Here is a 12634-nt window from a genome sequence, read left to right on the forward strand (position 1 = left end):
TCTATTATTATTATTTATTTCTATTCATTATTTATTAAAATGACACAACCGTGCTGTTCAAAGGAATTGTGAGGCTAAAATGCTTACACAAGCTTCATTGGATCCACACAAAGCACAACAGGCTCAAAATTAACTGCTAAATCGCATTCTTGTATTTGAAAGTAACGTAAACATTTAGGTAACCTAAATGTGGTGCCATGAAGCACTACATATCTCAAAACAAAATGTTTACACTGACGTTCCTTCGGTTCCTTTGTTGACTACCGAAGATGCCTAATACACTTAGGTGAAATAACAAGGTAAAAGACTTTGAGCTAGCAACTGAGGAAGAATCACTGCAACTATGATCATTATTTTTATGTTATTGCAACTGATTTTACGGACTACGGCAAAAGTAAAGATAACGTACTGGTGTTACAAAACAGCTTTTGCCCCTTTTATATACTACTATATTCATCGGTGTAAATGTACCGTTAATATATGGGAGCGCATAATTATGTTAAACGACTTGTAAAGGTCTCTTTTTTCAGTCATTATGACATTCTGTGCAAATAATCTAAAGCAAATGCAACTTCATAGATGAGAAATATTTTATGCAGCTACGCAAATGAGCAGGTGGTGTGTTTTGTTTTAGGTGTGGGAGATTTTGGTTCTGTATCTGTGCCAATTTGTGCGTAAATTTTCATGCTAACTTGTGAACGCCAAATTTTACTATGGAATAAATTTAGACAGCTAGTGATACTTCCGTCTTGTATATATCTATTGAAATCAGTCCCAAGTAAATACAACCATCGTATCTTCACGGAATAACGAAATTACCATATTTTGTATGTCCCGTGTGACGGAATACAAACAGCGTGATGCCAAAACTGAGACAAGTATTTGTTTTGTTTAAATTGTCATGTGCGTGGCTCACTAACACGAGTGACACATTTTTCAAGCAGAGTGTTTACCACTAACGGACGGTCATATCGAACGTGATTTCGACTCATGGTACTTATGAAGCGGCAAATATTCTCTTTGAAGTAAAATGTCAGTTCCCTGCTTAAGCAATCTGCCGTTCCTCCGAGATAACGATGCAATATCATTATTAGAGATTGCAAGATTAGACAACGATAATAAAATAATTAACGACTAATAATCAAGCTATTACGGACATACATGGCACAATTTTGTTGATTCGAACTCTGAAAATATGACAGGAAATTAGCTGTGCGATGTTTGAAGATTTAATATCACATAAGGAGTTTTGCGACTGGATATTGTCTGTGCCTGATGAGGGTTTCAATTTCATTAGTAAAATTCTTAAATCGTCGCGGTATCTTCCAGGATCGATCGCATTTATTAAACCATGCGTCTACATATTTTTTTTTTTTTTTATCCAGCTAGATCGGTATTCATGGACGTCAGCAGAAAAGTTTGCGCGGGGGACTAGGGGGGAGGCAAGGTTCAAAAATTACCAGTTTTGACGTAAATGAGTTTGTCCGTTTTGAGACATGTCGTGCCTCAAGAACTAAATTTTACAGGCGACGCGAAAATCTTATTGTATCCCAGAGAATTGCTTTTTATTACTCACTTCTAGAAGTATCTAAGAATTCTGCAATGTATAAAATATCTGTAGTCCACATTCCAGGCTGGCACTCTCCATTACTACCAATTCGCCTTGTGGATGCTAACGTCAGTATTCCTGAAATAATTTTCGAATATAGAGAATTGGAAACATCCATCTGACGGATTAAATGTCCTTCTAGTGAGAGGACTGGACAGTATACGGCGCTTCTGGCTTATGATTAATCCGTACGCATATACAGGGTGTCCCAGCTATCTTGTCCACCCAAAATATCTCTGGAACAATAACAGCTATTGGAAAACGACTTTCACCGGTATCAATGAAGGGCTGGGGCCCGTGAATGTACATATTTGGAAACATTCTAAAACGAAAACATATGTGTTTTTTAACACAAACTTATGTTTTTTTTAAATGGACCTCCTATATTTTTTCTTCAGCAATCCATAGCATGACAAAGCACATACACAATGGCGTTGATTGCATCGCAATATTCCCATTACATCCAGAGATATTAAGACGCGAAGTTGACGCTTGAAACACCCGACATGCGCTGCTAGCGCACGTCCTGAGCAGGCTCACCATTATGTGCTTATGAGAGTTGATGGCAGCAGACGGTATTATTCGTTTCGGACCTCTTGATAAGTATGGAGGTGTGATTACACTTGTCAATCACATCGCGATTACGGGCAGCATGGGGTTCACGCCTGAGCCTCAGGACGTGCGCTAGCAGCGCATGTCGGGTGTTTCAAGCGTCAACTTCGCGTCTCAATATCTCGGGATGTAATGGGAATATTGCGATGCAATCAACGCAATTGTGTATGTGCTTTGTCATGCTATGGATTGCTGAAGAAAAAATATAGGAGGTCCATTTAAAAAAACATAAGTTTGTGTTAAAAAACACATATGCTTTCGTTTTAGAATGTTTCCAAATATGTACATTCATGGGCCCCAGCGCTACATTGATACCGGTGAAAGTCGTTTTCCAATAGCTGTTATTGTTCCAGAGATATTTTGGGTGGACAAGATAGCTGGGACACCCTGTATATGAAGACCGCACCAACTTTGCTAACAAGATCGTGGTTGATAAACTGATAGCGAAATTGCCCTTTGTTTTTGGTGGTGACAGAAAACTTTTGGAATGGCTAATAAATCTGTGGTCGTGTCCTCTTCTTTTCTCAACATTTTAGAGATAAAAGCGTAATTTTATTTGCAGCTTGACAGATTCCAATGATTTGAAGCATGCCATAATTTCTTTTGGGTATGTTTGCGTTTTATGTTTATTTTCTGTACGTCCTCTTTCCGACTTTTTTGTTACATTCTCGTGTTATTTTCTTCGATCCTAGATCAAAGTCGCTGCGAATTTGTTGCATGCGTCCATGACGCCTGCAACTATTAATTTTTATTTTATTTTTGTACTGTTGTACATTTTCGGCCTTAGGCCTTTTCCAGGATGGATGCGATTCTTAACTCTTTGATGATAAAATACCTACGATGGCAAATATTTAATATTAATAGAAGGCGTCAATACGTTCCATCAGAAATATTTAATCATAAAAGGACTAAGAAACGTATCCAGGTACTTGAAAATGGTCTAGCACCGAAACTGTGCAACAGTACAAGATTAAATTAATATTAACAGTTTTAGGCATCCTGGAGTCATTAAAAACCCTTATGTTCTCCTAAGAATCTACTTTTGTCTGTAATGCGAATGACAGCAATGTCATGTGACTATCACTAACAACAACAACGAAGGTAAAAGTCTACAGGGTGTTACAAAAAGGTACGGCCAAACTTTCAGGAAACATTCCTCACACACAAAGAAAGAAAATATGTTATGTGGACATGTGTCCGGAAACGCTTACTTTCCATGTTAGAGCTCATTTTATTACTTCTCTTCAAATCACATTAATCATGGAATGGAAACACACAGCAACAGAACGTACCAGCGTGACTTCAAACACTTTGTTACAGGAAATGTTCAAAACGCCCTCCGTTAGCGAGGATACATGCAGCCACCCTCCGTCGCATGGAATCGCTGATGCGCTGATGCAGCCCTGGAGAATGGCGTATTGTATCACAGCCGTCCACAATACGAGCACGAAGAGTCTCTACATTTGGTACCGGGTTTGCGTAGACAAGAGCTGTCAAATGCCCCCATAAATGAAAGTCAAGAGGGTTGAGGTCAGGAGAGCGCGGAGGCCATGGAATTGGTCCGCCTCTACCAATCCATCGGTCACCGAATCTGTTGTTGAGAAGCGTACGAACACTTCGACTGAAATGTGCAGGAGCTCCATCATGCATGAACCACATGTTGTGTCGTATTTGTAAAGGCACATTTTCTAGCAGCACAGGTAGAGTATCCCGTATGAAATCATGATAACGTGCTCCATTGAGCGTAGGTGGAAGAACATGGGGCCCAATCAAGACATCACCAACAATGCCTGCCCAAACGTTCACAGAAAATCTGTGTTGATGACGTGATTGCACAATTGCGTGCGGATTCTCGTCAGCCCACACATGTTGATTGTGAAAATATACAATTTGATCACGTTGGAATGAAGCCTCGTCCGTGAATAGAACATTTGCACTGAAATGAGGATTGACACATTGTTGGATGAACCGTTCGCAAAGTGTACCCGTGGAGGCCAATCAGCTGCTGATAGTGCCTGCACACGCTGTACATGGTACGGAAACAACTGGTTCTCCCGTAGCACTCTCCATACAGTGACGTGGTCAACGTTACCTTGTACAGCAGCAACTTCTCTAACGCTGACATTGGGGTTACCGTCAACTGCACGAAGAATTGCCTCGTCCATTGCAGGTGCCCTCGTCGTTCTAGGTCTTCCCCAGTCGCGAGTCATAGGCTGGAATGTTCCGTGCTTCCTAAGACACCGATCAATTGCTTCGAACGTCTTCCTGTCGGGACACCTTCGTTCTGGAAATCTGTCTCGATACAAACGTACCGCGCCACGGCTATTGCCCCGTGCTAATCCATACATCAAATGGGCAACTGCCAACTCCGCATTTGTAAACATTGCACTGACTGCAAAACCACGTTCGTGATGAACACTAACCTGTTGATGCTACGTACTGATGTGCTTGATGCTAGTACTGTAGAGCAATGAGTCGCATGTCAACACTAGCACCGAAGTCAACATTACGTTCCTTCAATTGGGCCAACTGGCGGTGAATCGAGGAAGTACAGTACATACTGACGAAACTAAAATGAGCTCTAACATGGAAATTAAGCGTTTCCGGACACATGTCCATATAACATCTTTTCTTTATTTGTTTGTGAGGAATGTTTCCTGAAAGTTTGGCCGTACCTTTTTGTAACACCCTGTATATCGTGATATTATCAGCTTGTAAACCTCGTACTGTTTATTTTGTAAGTTGAGATTCTAAAACAACAATGTAATCATAGCATGGCGTAATAAATCTGTAGTCACGTAAGTGAGAAAGTTACTGTTTGTCAGCCAACTGTATATAGCCAACAATAATTTCGTGTAGTTCAGTAGTCTGGTGCAAGTCTTTCAAATGGACGCCTCTTTTCAACATGTGTGTCTCTGACCTAACCTAGTAGCCCAAGCGGGGGAAGCGGACACACTTTTTAACGTCGGATTCGGACCACGTTTCGTTCCTAGCGAATCTTCACATCACTGAGAGGTGTAGTTTAGCTTAAAGGCAGACGGAAACATTTCAGCGATTCCACCGGGATTCGAGTCCGCGACCTGACGCGCTTTACCACTACTCCACGAGGGCCGGCAGATGTAGCTGACTTATTGACGGCCTTCACTGTACCTTGATCGCTACCTGCAGTAAACTTGTAGTTAATGCGAAGATAGTGCCAGTGGGCCGTGAAAACTGAAGCAATTGCAGCAAACGCTGATACCATCGAAAGCCCAACTGGTGCGACTCATTGTCGAGTTATCATTTCTACCGTAATTTCTCTTCCATTCTACCTAACAAGGCCAAGTTCGCATCTGATCGTCCTACGCCGCTAGGAACCTATGAAGTGTAGCGCGCAGCTATTATTTGAACAAGTGTTCACAGATACGACAACAAGTTCGGTGACAAGCACGCTACTAACATTAATGTATGTGTGTGTTGTCAGTCCTACGGTGTCTATTTTCTCTCTTTTTTTACAACGGTGTGGACAAAGATTTTTCCCTTTAATTTGTACTGTTAATACCGAACTTCTCAGTTATTGTATGCTGTCATGTACCTCCGAATGACTTGTTGTTGTTGTGGTCTTCAGTCCTGAGACTGGTTTGATGCAGCTCTCCATGCTACTCTATCCTGTGCAAGCTTCTTCATCTCCCAGTACCTACTGCAACCTACATCCTTCTGAATCTGCTTAGTGTATTCATCTCTTAGTCTCCGTGTACGATTTTTACCCTCCACGCTGCCCTCCAATGCTAAATTTGTGATCCCTTGATGCCTCAAACATGTCCTACCAACCGGTCCCTTCTTTTTGTCAAGTTGTGCCACAAAATCCTCTTCTCCCCAATTCTATTCAATACCTCCTCATTAGTTATGTGATCTACCCATCTAATCTTCAGCATTCTTCTGTAGCACCACATTTCGAAAGCTTCTATTCTCATCTTGTCCAAACTATTTATCGTCCATGTTTCACTTCCATACATGGTTACACTCCATACAAATACTTTCAGAAACGACTTTCTGACACTTAAATCTATACTCGATGTTAACAAATTTCTCTTCTTCAGAAGCGCTTTCCTTGCTATTGCCAGTCTACATTTTATATCCTCTCTACTTCGACCATCATCAGTTATTTTACTCCCTAAATAGCAAAACTCCTTTACTGCTTTAAGTGTCTACATTTCCTAATCTAATTCCCTCAGCATCACCCGATTTAATTTGACAACATTCCATTATCCTCGTTTTGCTTTTGTTGATGTTCATCTTATATCCTCCTTTCAAGACACTGTCCATTCCGTTCAACTGCTCTTCTAAGTCCTTTGCTGTCTGTGACAGAATTACAATGTCATCGGCTAACCTCAAAGTTTTTCGTTCTTCTCCATGAATTTTAATACCTACTCCGAATTTTTCTTTTGTTTCCTTTACTGCTTGCCCAATATACAGATTGAATAACATCGGGGAGAGGCTACAACCCTGTCTCACTCCCTTCCCAACCACTGCTTCCCTTTCATGCCCCTCGACTCTTATAACTGCCAACTGGTTTCTGTACAAATTGTAAATAGCCTTTCGCTCCCTGTTTTTTACCCCTGCCACCTTCAGAATTTGAAAGAGAGTATTCCAGTTAACATTGTCTAAAGCTTTCTCTAAGTCTACCGAATGACTTACAATGTGAATAAACAGTCGATCCTCGGAGGATGCGCAAATCAATTCGTCGTACAATATTAGCGTTCAACTAGTTTCCAAAAGTCAAACTCTTTGAGTTGAATGTCTTCAACTATATAGCCATTCACATTTCTCAACCCAAATTTCTCGTTTCACTATAACTGATCCAATTCAGCCTTAGACGTTCTCTGTTTCGATTTCGTTATTGTTACGAGATTTACAAAATTACGCTGCTGGCCATTAAGACTGCAACACCAGGAAGAATACCACATAACGAAATACGTTAAATGTATTTACATTCGCGAATATGGGCAACCATCATGCATTCATATCCAAAGGAATTTTGCGTCACAAATCGGAGCAACATAGGCACAGCAATGTCGTATTTATTCGCCGACACCGGCCAAGCGACTTCCAAGTAAAATGTTTCTCCTGTACGGAAATATATAGCAATACACATAGTGGATATAGGCGTACAGGCTGTAGACGCATCGTTGACAACATATGGATGTTTGAGACTGGGCGGAGTCGTGCACGGATAGTTAAATAGTAAAACGACCGCTCAAGATAAGCGGGAAATCCGCGATCGAGTCCCAGTCCAACACAAATTTTCGTTGTCGTCATTCTGTTCTACAGCTGATGGTTGTCCATATTCGCAATCGCGAATTCATTTCATTTATATGCTGTTCATGGTGACAGTCTCCGTCCTCCTGAGAACAGAAGTAAGAAACTGTGGATGGTTTGGTATGTGTTGTTGGACGGTCCAGAACCAGGTACCCCTCTGCTGGCGCGATTGCCTATTGTATAGCATTAACCTACGCTGTCTAAATCGACAGTACGAACGCTTAAGGACTGAAGTAGTTGCAAATAAAAAAATAGTGACTCAATGGAAGGATAGAAGACTGGATTACAAAAGCAAATGTTATAATTACACCCTTTCGCGCTGAGCAACGTATGGCAGAAGGGAATGTTTACCGTGAGTGCTAGTGTAAGAAGGAACGAAGAACGATATGTTCCGGTTCAGAACAGACAAGTTCATTTCAGATGCGCCTGTCTTTTAAACTCTACGTCACACACACCACCAGGACAACTTTTTCATTCAGACTGTGCTAGCGCTGCATCCATGAAAATGTAAACAGGTCGAAAAATAACGGAAAAAATACCAATTCGGAATTTTTCAGATTAATTTTCACTCAGGATCTGTATTTTAATATACGTAAAGCACTAAACTCATACAAAACTGCACAATAAAAGCGATTAAATGTGAACGTAAAATAATTTGAATTTCACGTAACGTATTCGGATACTATAATGTTGATATGTCAACCAACAAGTTTTTCTTTTTAATTTCAACTGAAAATTAGCGATCTAAAGAGAGTAAAAATTCCACTACTCGTTATTTCATCGGATAGTTACAACAAGAAACTGAGCTACCATGTATCAATTTGGAAATTTGAAAAAAAGTGACTACGTCATTAAGCTATCACACTTTACCGCACAGCTGAACAGGAGGCGTGAAAACCTCATCTTCGGGTACAGCTTTAACATCGTTGGTTGCTACGGTTGCAATTGATCACTTGTGTATTTTCTCACTTACACGTGGGCCGAAAATCATACACAATACCTTAAAATATGAGGCTGGTACATAAACTGAAAAATAAATTCCACTGATTTCTGGTATTCATGTGATATTGGAAATTAGTCGCTGTTTCACTCCGCGCCGCATGCTTAATTACCAGCCTCTCAAACCATCAAATTATTTCAATTTCGCGAAAAACGACCTTCTGAAGCAAAAACATGTTCGAGTAGTTTTTCACTCATTGGTTGTAACAGCAACAGGAAATTGATCCACATTGTTTTAATTCAGGATTATTCTAAAAACTAACTACATAATTAAGGAGTCACGCCTTCCTGTGTTGCTTTAGTTCGACAGGTTTCGATCTGTAATATTTGATCCCTAGGGACAAGTTTGGTTTTTCACTGGCGCCAAAGCAACTGTGTCTTTGGTTATGAATTTGTCATATGCTACTACTGACTTGTGGCTGTGTCGAACACGTAGTAAGTGACCTGATATATTTTGGACGTGGGTGTAATCCAGTGGGATAATGGACACTTCTATGGAGAAAGCAGATGACAAATATCTCTAGCTCTTTTTTCATTATGTGCGACAGCAGAAGGAATCTGAGATACGAAGTAGTACTTGTGGAACTACAAAGAACGGGCTATATAATTAACCTGTCGCACTTAGCATGTCGTCTTGGTTCGATACATTTTAAACTTCCAAACGTCATCATTCGATACAAGTGTGCTATGTGCGGTGGTTGAGCATTGGCGCGAAAGCGACCCTATCAATAGTTGTGGTAGTAACACGCAACAGGTGACATGACGGCGTCGAACTCGATACACGAAATCCGATACATTTTGGACGTCGATGGGAGCCGGCGACACTAGTCGATGCATAGCTCGGTTGTGAACGCAGACAGCTGCAGTAGTGTAAGGTGAGACGAGATGTACGTACGTATGGCGGTGGGCGTGAGCTTCACCATGGTGGAGAGAGTGTTTTGCGGCGGCGTCCGGCTCAGCCTGCCCCAGTCGTGACACTGCGCGAGTCTCAGGACAGCCGCGACGACCGCACCGCCCCCCCCCTCCCCTCCCCCCCCCCCTCCTGGTAAAGCGGCGCCACTACGCTGTCCTACACTACGCTATCCTATCCGCTCCTATCGCCGCCGGGCAGCCTTTCGCCAATTACTTGCTCCGCTGGGCGCATGCACTGGTGCGTGTTCGGACTGCGCGAGTCCTGCAGGTGGCAAAGCCAGTGGTCCTCCAACTGCGGGCCGCGAGCCGCATGCGTGCCGAATCAAATATTAGTTCGTCCCCCGGTTCTCAGCCGAATTTTACGGTAATACGCATGTGGCAAATAACAGCCGAAACCATAAACATCGACTGACGTTAAGAGCTTTTTTCCTGCTCAGTTACAATAAGTACTTATAGGAAGAGTAATATTTTAAAATGTGCTTACTTTTAACTGTCGTTGGTGAATTTGCCCGTGATCTAAGTAAAGTTATCCACTTAGTTCAGGGGCAGAGGGGCAAGTAGCGCAAACACTGCAGCCTTACTAGAAATAAGAAGGCGAATGATTCGTTATCTTCTAGTACTGACAACTGACGGGCGTTCGCGACTCGCACCGATCCATTGCTACTGTATAAATTTTGACCCGGAGTAACATGAATTGGCCAGTGTGCGTTGTAGAGACGGTCATGTTGAAATGTGTTATATATTTGTAGCAAGAAGTAAGAAATTAAATTAGGGGTCCTGTAATACAACACAGTCAATAGAAGAAAAATGACTCTTAAAACACTTAGTAACATTTATGAATGTGTCTCACATTCAATATATCAATTAAATATAAGTCGAGTTTCTGGTTGGTTGGTTGGTTGTTTTGGGGGAAGAGACCAAACAGCGAGGTTATCGGTCTCATATGATTAGGAAAGGATGGGGAAGGAAGTCGGCCGTGCCCTTTCAAAGGAACCATCCCTGCATTTGCGTGGGGCGATTTAGGGAAATCACGGAAAACCTAAATCAGGACGGCCGGACGCGAGATTGAACCGTCGTCCTTCCGAATGCGAGTCCAGTGCGCTAACCACTGCGCCACCTCGCTCGGCGAGTTTCTGGTATTAATCAGTTAATCATCGTCTGACACAGACAACATGACACTTCGTCAAGCAATTACAATAAACCGTGGCCGCTCAGAGAGGCAGGAAACTGAAACAGAACTGTATACACGAAGTGTTCCGAATAGTGTCGACTTTTAACGATCAGTGCTTGCGGGGCCAGCGGCCAGTCTTCGCGCCATTGCTATAGATAGTTTTGCTGGGGCGCTACGTCACTGATGTTGCGTATCAGAGATCCGACAGTTTGTTACTAGGTTTGTGGAGGTATTTGGCATTATATGTCTAGGCACAGGTGATGTAACTCGTGTAAATAAGGAGCCGCTGAAGTGCGAACGCGATGATTGCGCCCGATAGCGATCCACCTAGGCTCCAGAGTGTTTACATCTGGCGAATTTGGTAGAGAGACAGCATCGTGGGTTCACTATAATGCTCCTCAAACCATTGCAGCACGGTTATGGGTCCGAGACACGGACAATTATTCTGCTGATAGATGACATCACTGTCGGGGAAAACATCAAGCATGAAGGGAAGCACGTGCTTCGCAGCTGTCAGCGTGTCTTCGATTACCACCAAAGGTCCCATGCAAGCGCAGGAGAATGTCTCCCATAGCATAACACTGCTCCCACCGGCCAGCGTCCGTCTCGCGCTGCACGTTTCGGGCCGCCGCTCACATCGATGACGACGCTCGGCTTAGGGTAGCAAAAATGTGATTCACCCGAACACCGACACGTTTCCATCGATCGACGGTCGACTCCTGACGATCCAGTGCACATTCAGTCATAATTGACGATCTCGTTGGGTCAACGTGTGAACACATAGGGGTGGCCTGCTGCGGAGCTCAATATTCAACAATGCGCGGCGAACGTTGCGCTTCGAAACACTTCTGCGTGCACCAGAAATGTGCTCTTTCGGCAGACATGCCACAGATCACCATCTATCCTACTTTACTGAGCAATCAAGCCTCCGAACTACTCGTTCTGGGAAGAGCCGTGGACGTCCGACCATTTAGCACCTATTGGAAGTTTCAATGTCCTACCATTCTCCGTAGATGTTCACGACAGTAGCACGACCACATTCGACCAGCTTCGCCGTTTTCGAGATATTCATTCACAGGCTCTGCGTAATAATGATCAACCCTTTGTCAAAGCCGCTTAGCTCAATGGGTTTCCCCATTTGGAGCCCATATATTCAAATGGCTCTAAGCACTGTGGGACTTATGGGACTTAACATGGGAGGTCATCAGTCCAATAGACTTAGAACTACTTAAACCCTTCTAACCTAAGGACATCACACACATCCATGCCTGAGGCAGGATTCGAACATGCGATCGTAGCAGCAGCGCGGTTCCGGACTGAAGCTCTTAGAACCGCTCGGCCACAGCGGCCGGCCCCCACATCTTCGCTAGGGTGATCCCCCGTCCATGTATGTGCCGCTTACACCCATTTTTTTTTACCGCGTCACGTGCCCGCAGTGCTACCAGGTGGCATGCAACGCCGCGGTGGGCAGTGGTCATAATGTTTCGACTTATCAGTGTATGTTCCTTCCATTTGACATTTATACTACGTATAACAGGTGATCGTAACAGTCACACACGCCCTTGGGTTGTCAGAACTGAAAGACAAACAAGAAAACATTCCTCCTCTCACGTCCTCCACTCTCGACGCGGCCGCGCTACTTACCCTTCTTCTCCTGATGTCAGTAGCCAACATAACTCGCGGTCGAATTCACTGTCAATTAAAATGAAGCACATCCAAAAATATGACTGTGTCTGTAAGTAGTTTCGCTTTAGTGAGCACTCTTAAGAAGCTCCTAATGTTGGCTGACGTTTTTGGGTTCGGCTGTTAGTTTCCAGATAATATTGTTATAACACACGGTTGAGAATCATGGACCACACGAATAATTTATTCGGGCCGCAATTTGACGATCACTGGGTTACGGGAAACGTGCGCCATCTCACTCCATTATACGTCTCGGAGCAGGTTCACCAGTTCTGCTGTCGCCTTCGACAGTATTCTGACCATAATGAGGCCTCCCTATTCATGGTGGATTTCGCCATATTTTATTCGTC

The 12634-nt window shown here is 43.1% G+C and overlaps 1 protein-coding gene across 1 annotated transcript in view; it reads right to left on the bottom strand.

The window, feature by feature from the left end:
• LOC124618957 (putative inorganic phosphate cotransporter) overlaps positions 1-9486 on the bottom strand; it is a 218256-nt gene extending 208770 nt beyond the window's left edge. Inside the window, exon 1 of the mRNA XM_047145389.1 lies at positions 9414-9486. Within this exon, the coding sequence (XP_047001345.1) occupies positions 9414-9441 (28 nt within the window). The 5' untranslated portion in view covers positions 9442-9486. The remainder of the gene's footprint in view (positions 1-9413) is intronic.
• Between the last annotated feature and the right edge of the window lie 3148 nt (positions 9487-12634).

Source organism: Schistocerca americana, chromosome 1 (assembly GCF_021461395.2).
Source record: "Schistocerca americana isolate TAMUIC-IGC-003095 chromosome 1, iqSchAmer2.1, whole genome shotgun sequence".
In the NCBI taxonomy this organism is placed as follows: Eukaryota; Metazoa; Arthropoda; class Insecta; order Orthoptera; family Acrididae; genus Schistocerca; species Schistocerca americana.